The sequence below is a fragment of the Mobula birostris genome, chromosome 14, assembly GCF_030028105.1.
Source record: "Mobula birostris isolate sMobBir1 chromosome 14, sMobBir1.hap1, whole genome shotgun sequence".
Lineage (NCBI taxonomy): Eukaryota > Metazoa > Chordata > Chondrichthyes > Myliobatiformes > Myliobatidae > Mobula > Mobula birostris.
Window position 1 is genome coordinate 59,881,113 of NC_092383.1, and position 8,240 is coordinate 59,889,352.

Genomic DNA, 8,240 nt, shown 5'->3' on the forward strand with positions numbered 1-8,240 from the left:
TGGTCACAGTGAGAATGTACAAACTCCTTACAAACAGCGGTGGGAACCAAAGCTTGATCAGTGATCACTGGTGCTATAAAGTGATTACGCTAAAGCTATGCTACTGTGCCACCTGTTCTATGAGAATGCTGATACACTGTATCACACAATTGCAAATTTTAAGAATAAAATACATATTAAAATATTGGTGACCACATATCCCACCAAAGTATTACTAAAATGCCCTTTACCCAACAATCCAAAGCAAAAAATTGCAGATGTTAATCTGAATTGAAAACAGAAAATACTAGTAGTAGTCAGCCTTTGTCAGTGGAGTTAAAGTTTCAAGTGGTTGAATTTGCAGGATCATTGATCTGAAACACTAAATCGTTCCCCCCCTCCCCTTCTGAGCTACCAACGATTTCCAACTTTTTTTTCTCTTTTTATTGTTTTATTTGGAATATAAAAAGAAATGACGAGAATCAATGTGGCATTGTTCTGGTCAAGGGTCTTCAGCCTTCAGTGCTAATGTCGTTTCTTAAAAAGCAGGTTATTTAAAATAAAAACCTGACGCTAACCTGGGCAATACATAAAATATCAAAACCAGGGCTGTACAGGTGATGAGGAACAAATAACAGATATGCTTAAGTCTGAAGGAAGGCAAGAATAAACGACCTTAAAACAAGGACAATTGCAGAATTATGTAGCGGAAGCAAGACAAAGGCAGTACAATCACCATTCAATCTCATAAAGTGTTTTCTTTCTAATCCACACTAGTTTCAAAGGTGGGGGGAAACGGTGAATGAACGCAATCGGCTGAATGAATAACCCTAACTGCTGATGAACTGGATAAATCTGAGCACATACAGTCTGTATTAAATAAAATGCGTGGTGCTCACAGGACCGTGGGCAAGGTGTCAAAATTAAACAAATGTTAAAGCATTGGGTTGCAGCACGTTCCTACAATTCGGAATGCGGTTTGCATCAACTAGAATGAGCGACAACGACATTATTTATAAGAACACGTAACTCTCAGCAGCAGAGCACATGGTGCCCAGGAAGAATTGCACACAAGCGTGGTTCGCCTGCGTTTTTCCTCTAGATTAAGAAGAAGGAATTTTTATGCATTTTCAGATGCGGCAGGGGCTTTGGCTGCTCTTCGGTGACGTTAAAGACTGAAAGTAGGGGCTTCCCCATTTCACAGGCGAATAATAGCCCCACATCTTTCCAAACCTCAGACAGTCTTGCCATTACCCCAACCCCCACCTCCCCGGACTACGAGTGGCCCGAATGACTGACTGCTGCGTAGGACTGAGCCTTTGATCTAGGAGACGTCAGCGGAGGGTTGGGCGAAGAAATGCTGAATTGAAATAAAAAGCCATCTGGGCATGTTACAACAGATCCTGAGCAGCACGCTAGCACAGACTGGAGGAGCGAAGAGAGAGAGAGAGAGAGAGAGAGAGATGAACTAGAAGGATCCTCCATCCCAAGTTCGTAGACAATACTTGCAGTAAAGGAGAATCAAAGTGCGGCCAAAATGAACGGTCAGAACATTCTGAAGGAGGGGCAGTTAGAAAAGAGGAGCGACGGCTTACTGCAGCTTTGGAAAAGGAAAAACTGCCTGTTGACAGACGAAGGGCTGTGCATCCACGATCCGAAGGCAAGCCGGTCAAAATGCAAAGTGCTCGCCTTTGAAAACATGAAGACGGTGGACTGCGTGGAGAGGAAAGGCAGATACATCTATTTCACCATCGTGATGGCAGATAACAAGGAAATAGACTTCAGGTGCCTGGAAGACTCGACGTGGAACGCCGAGATCACACTGGGCATGGTGCAGTTTAAGAACCGCCAGGCGATTCAGTCTGTGAAATCCCGACAGCTGGCTCACATCTGCACGCCAACTGCTATCAGCACCATGTCCTGATCCAAAGACACCAGGGTGAGTTGGTGGTCACCAGAATGCTTCTTTGTCGCATCACCGCCGCCTTCTCCCACTGAAGGCTCGGTGCTATTTACCAGTAAGTCGCAAATGAATGAATCCATTTCAGTTGGATCAACAGGCGATTGACACGCGGAGTAGTCACTGATAACTTACAATGGCATTGTTTCCTTCGCCATTCCTGTCACCGAACAAGTAATTCTCCTAGGACATGTATACAATATCCGACAGTTCACTGTTCTGTCAGCTTATTGCATCAATACGAAAGTTTAGCCCAGTAAGCAAATGCTAAGAAATATGACGGTGCCTTGTTATGGCCTGGTTATAGGTTTAGGCAGATGGGGTGTGATTTCTGAACATTCTGAGACAAATTATTTTAGTCAATGTTTGGAAACAACTTTAATTGCAATAATTGTACTTCGTAGAAAACTGCATGGTCGGGCATTTGCACCCTTCCACCAGCAGACAATAATAGATTCCACCGGATGCAATCCTGAAGTCCCAGCACAAAGGGAAAGTTTTCTGAAACACAGCCAAGGCACTTGAATAGATTATTTGTATAAAAGATGCCGCCGCCCCATCACTGTGAATGTTAATAAAAGCAGATTTTATTTTGATACTAAATTGTGAATCCAGCAGCTTAACATCATTTTGTTGCAAAGCATTAAAATACAAGCTAGGAAGCAGATGGGAACTACCTTTTGGATGTAAGTGGCACCACATAAATTCAAAAATTTACTCAATATGTACAGAACCCGTATTTAAATAATACTGTCAAATTCACTTAAAGTTAATACTGAACTTCTCTACCAGTGTATATACTTATTATACATTCTACAGGGGCTGTGTTAAAAATTCACATCTCAGTGTTGAAATCAACATTGTAAAAAATATGTTTCAATTGATAGGAAAGCAGATACTATAACTTACAGACTGGTTCACATACATTTTGGACCTTTTGATTCCGTTAACTTAGATAATCTAACTTGCAACAATTGGTACTGTACACCTTCCCTAGTCCATTCTCATGCGTTCAGTAACGCTGCTGTAGTAATTAAGCACAGTAACAATTTGTTTTGATTGAAACCAGTTAAAAATCTCTGCTGTTAAATGGCAAAAGGTTCCTTTAACAAAAGATCAGGAAAGGAATCAGGAATTGTGCTCCATAAAAAAGTTCAAAAACTGAATAGTGATGTAATGAGCATGAATTTAAATGTGCATGTTACTGGTATAATAGATCTAATGTGTTGATGAGGAAGTAGAAGATTTGCAAGTTTAGAACTAGGAAAATAATATAACCAACAGGTTAGAAGTTTCAATATTGTGGGTTTATCTGTCTGCACTGCACTGTTTTTTTCCATTCTGGCATCAGTCATTCAATGTCTCATCCAAGTGGCTTTTCTTGATATGTAAGCTGATGGGTTAGTTCTGTTTACAATTGAGAGCTGTGTTAGAGCTATTGGCTTCAAATGCACCATCTGGGTGGTTAGCTAGATGGCAGTTTTATTCTGAAGTTAGTTGCTTTAGGTCTGTGCATTGTATGCTGGAGATGTAGTAGGTATCTTTATTTTTTTAAAAAAATCACTTTTGAGCTCTTCAGTTGTGTTGTGAGCAGCATAACAAATACCTTTACTCATTTTTATATTCACTAAGGAAGACAAAAGGAAATCCAACTTCCTGAGTCCAAAAAAATTACAAGGGGAAACCTTAAGGTTGAACCATGAAGAAAACTGAAGATGGAAACAAATTATTCCATCAAAAATTCTAAGTCAACAGTTATACAATATTTGTGTACAATGGCATCTTTAAGATTATGGGACAACACAATTTTAATTCAGCACCAACTGGTATCTTTGTGTAAATTGTGAATGGAGTATACACCCATTGTTACATTCAGAAATATTGTCTCAAGCTCCTCCCTAGTATTCGATACAATTGATGTTAAGTGTCATAATAACATGGTAATATTATAATTTTAAATTAATTGAAGTAAGCTTGTAAAATCTTTATCAGGTAAAATGATTGTCTATAAAGTTAAGCTGCACAGGAATCTGAAGAGAGTTAACCATGACAATGAATGGTTTGCCTTGCTGGTGGAATGAAGTATTTGAAAGTGCCTGAAGGTGGAAATTGACGCTATTGGCTTTAAGATTGCAGTTTCAAATATGAGTCACATTAGAATTTCATGAGGAGTGCAGAATGACTTGTGGCATTATTTTTCATGGGGCACAGGGTTCTTTGCAGTTATTGTACAATGGGTATTAACTTGCCATGTCCAAGACTTGGACAAAGTTCAAAGTATGCTCATTAAGTAAAGTACATGTACTATATACAACATTGAGATATATCCCATTATCGGCAGCCACAAAGCAAACAAACCCAATAGAACCCATTTCAAGGAAGACTGTCAAACCAACCAATGTGCAGGAAACAAAAACAAATCTTGCAAATAACAAAAGGAAGCAAAGAACTGAAGTTCACGACAGCGAGTCTACAGCCGTGAAGCCCGTGATCACTGCAATCGATTCAGGAGCCCATTAGCTGCAGGCCACTGTCTCAGTTCAGCGCAGAGATGAGTGAAGCTTAGCAGGCAGTGAGCTGAACTGACCTGTTCCTCGCCTCCGGCCCTGACACCCTGAACCTTTCAATCTGGCCTGGTGCTTAAATTGTTCAAACCTAATGCCATTCCTCGCTCCTCCTGGGCCCTGCCACTGCAATATGTTCTTGGGCCCATATTCTGCCATCTCTAATTGGCCCTTTTCAATATGAACATTTAGTCTTGTTCAAATAAATTGTGACCATTTAAAATCTCAATTTATGAGTCGTTTTTAATATGACCGTGTTGAACTGGTGACATGGACTTTCTCAACTCAGCGCTATCATTTTAAAAACATTTAAATTGAAAATTTTGTAGGAAACGAGTAATCACTTGACACATTTTTTTCTCATTTGAAATTTGCAGTAGATAATCATATCATTAATTATGTTTGATTTTTACATACTTTTTGGGGTATCCAGGACGTCAAATATTGAAAGCTGAAATTTCAGATGGTATCGTTTTAGGACTTTGTCATAGATCTTAATTTGATTTCTAGCATACAGTTAATGAAATTTTCATGTAACCTAATGTAATTTGTATTACACTAAACCTCCTGTAGTTGTTTTACAAGGCAGTACAATACTCTTACATGGACATCATTAACATTGGTTCCAGATCAATGGAACTGTTAAGGTTTTTTTACAGTTGTCACCATTAGGTTACATTTTCACTGTTTTACTTAAAGCCAGGAATGACTGGAATGACCGTTTCATACATTCATGTGATAGTCTGTGATTTATAATCATTTTTCATAGTTTATTACCAAAGGGGATATTAATTAGTTCTAAACCACTTCTGTGATAGCTTATTAAAATATTACACAGTGAATATATGAACACTAAGGATATATCTCCCAAAAATTGATCATTCATTTTTGGATAAATAGGTTGTTGAGAACCTTACTTTGAACTTTGTGCAAACAGAAGTTCCAAATGAATCATTAGAAGATTAAAATCAATCTTGTGATTATGTTGCAACTTGAGATAAAACATGCAATAGACCAATCAGGTCATTTGAATCCTTTAAACATTAAATGATCCATTGATAGCATCATTCAGATTTAAAGGTACTGCAGTATCAACACCACATCAGAAGGCTGGCGTTTGAACTCCCCTCAAGAAAATAAATGCCACTGTCTTTCATTAAGTGCTTTGCATAGTTCAAAAATGGAATGATTGATTAGGGAAATATATTAGACTGATTACAACAAATCTTTCTGAGCTTAATGCAACTCTGGTTGCTAATGTCACTGATGTCAATGGGGGTTTGATGGTAGAGGACGTGAAGAAATTACGTTCTCAGTAGTAAAGGATAGCAATGTCATTGACTATCTTTGACACACAACATTTAAAAATACAATCATGATTATTGATTCTCTTCATAATGGCTTTCTCATCATATATCTGATATAACCAGAATATAATGTATCTTAGAAAGTACTGTACCATTATATTTGACATATAGGTATTACAAATTTAAGACTATCCTTGTTAATGTTTGAGTGAATAAAACCTCAAATATTTCAGCAATAATTTTTTAATTTATCTTTAATTCTGTTATATTTTTATACTCATGAGTAGAACATTAGATTACTATACAAACTTGGAGAAAAGTATGTGTATGATTTGTTATTCTTTATAAGTGATTTATTACTATTTTCTAACCTTGCAAACAGTAATGAAGGTAGAATAGCTTACCTACAACTGATTACACATGCACTTAACTTTTAAAAAAATCTGAACGTGCATTACTATTTTCATGTGGTGGAATATTTAAATATAGGTCAAGCAATTTGTTTACTTAAAGGGTTCTTACACTAACTTAAAGGGTTCTTACACTATTGGGACTCACTGAGAATGTGTAGTCTTGCTGGTTTTACAGAGAGGGGTCTAACATTGCTGTGACTGAGGAGAAAATGCACCAGTGCTCTATGAGAGGTCATGTCATTGAAAGACATAGAGCAGCCAGATTATTGGTTGACCTATTATGTTGGAGGTGGTGGAGAGGCAAAGATTAAGTTAGGAGGCCGTGAATCTTTCGTTTCTGTATCTCTGTGGGTTATGGATGCTCAATATTGAGGTTAACAGGTGGATAAGAGGAGTTGAGGCCAAGGATCAGCCATCTTCTTATTGAATGCTGGAGAACCACACCAAATATATGGGCTGCTACTGTTTTTGTTCTGATGACATTTTCAGGCTGATTAATTGATTTAGTTTCACTACTGGCTGCATTTGATGCTGCCAGTGTGCTAAAAATACATTAACTCACGATCGGACACAACCTAGCCCATCTGTGGAAGAACCTGGGATTCCCTAACTGGCCTCATTAGCCACCTCAGAATCCATAAAAGCAGATTGGAAGTAGGTTATCCTCAGTCCTGTGGGACTGACTAGAAAGAAGCATGAATTCATCACTGACTTGCAAGGACACATTGCAACTTTGGTCCTAAAAGTGATGGTCTGTAACTTTCAAGATAAGTAACTTTGTATTTTGTTGAATTGTGCTTAAATATGCACTGATTATTTTTAGAATCAACCCTATTTTTGGAGCTAGGTGATTTCAGCAGTTGTAACTGAGCAGAATACAGTTATTTTCCATTGGTAAGGACAAAGGAGTTCAAATTTGTATTTGCATGTGTTGGAGTGACTTCCTGTAAATACCATCATTTGTTTGTTTTGGACAAGGATCCGGCTGCAAAGCCCAAGTAGCATGCTACAAATTAAAACTAGCTTGCACATTAATGATATCTCACCCGGGTGAATTATTGAAAGATACATTCAGCACATGGGAACATTTCTGAAATGATTCATCGCCACATGAGGGATTCATGTGAAGGATATAAGCGGTGAAGAGAAAATATTAAATCTGGCTCTCTGAGAGAGTGGCTTGTGATACTTTCTCATGGCTACACAGAGCTTTATTTTTGGATTTTCAAAACTATCAGTTTAACATTTTAAATGACATGCCTTACCTCATTATTTGTGTTAAAGTCTTGATTGCTGTCTAACGTCTAATGTCATTCTTTACCTCTAGGTATTAACAATATGCAAAAGAAATGAACAATACTTCACCTGCAACCAAACAATACTGAATGGACAGGATTAATTGTGTCTGCTGCCATCACAAGAATATACATCGGTTCAACCAAATGACAATCATGAATCAAAATAGATGTATTTTCATGAGAAGGACTATAATAATTTAGAAACAGATTCATTATTCACAAAATGCTTCTAAGTCTTAATTTTTTATTTATTAAATGACCAATATTCACTGTAGTGATGACTACATTAAAGTCATGCATAATACATTGTAAATTACTCTGCCGACTTTATTTATTTAGATATATTGTCTTTCCAATGCTTCACATTGTGATTTTACTCTGCCAAAAGGGAAATCTTGCAATCTGTATGACAGTTTTTTTTGTCTGAAACGCTGTAAATAAAAACAGATGACTACGTACTGAACCTCTTTTGTATTTAATAGCAAAGATACCATTAAATAACAAAATGTCTTTAAAAAGAAGAGGATGGCCCAATGTGAATATTACAGGGAAGCAGAGACAAGATAGAACAAAAGTAATAGCTGGATGCATTTGAGTTTTTATTATTGAAACATTAAAGAGTACAGAAAATTACTAGCTTTTTATAATAGACAGTAATTCCTTAGTTATAAGAAGTAAAAACCTATAGAAATTATAAGCCAGTGTATAGTTGCTTTCTC

At 37.3% G+C, this 8,240-nt stretch overlaps 1 protein-coding gene across 1 annotated transcript; it reads left to right on the top strand.

Annotated features, from left to right (window-relative positions):
* Positions 1-1,161: 1,161 nt before the first annotated feature.
* On the top strand, positions 1,162-7,984 carry LOC140209926 (pleckstrin homology-like domain family A member 2). The gene is made up of 2 exons (XM_072278597.1): positions 1,162-1,918; positions 7,551-7,984. The coding sequence occupies exon 1, from the start codon at positions 1,517-1,519 to the stop codon at positions 1,901-1,903; it is 387 nt and encodes a 128-aa protein (XP_072134698.1). The 5' UTR covers positions 1,162-1,516; the 3' UTR covers positions 1,904-1,918; positions 7,551-7,984.
* Positions 7,985-8,240: the final 256 nt, after the last annotated feature.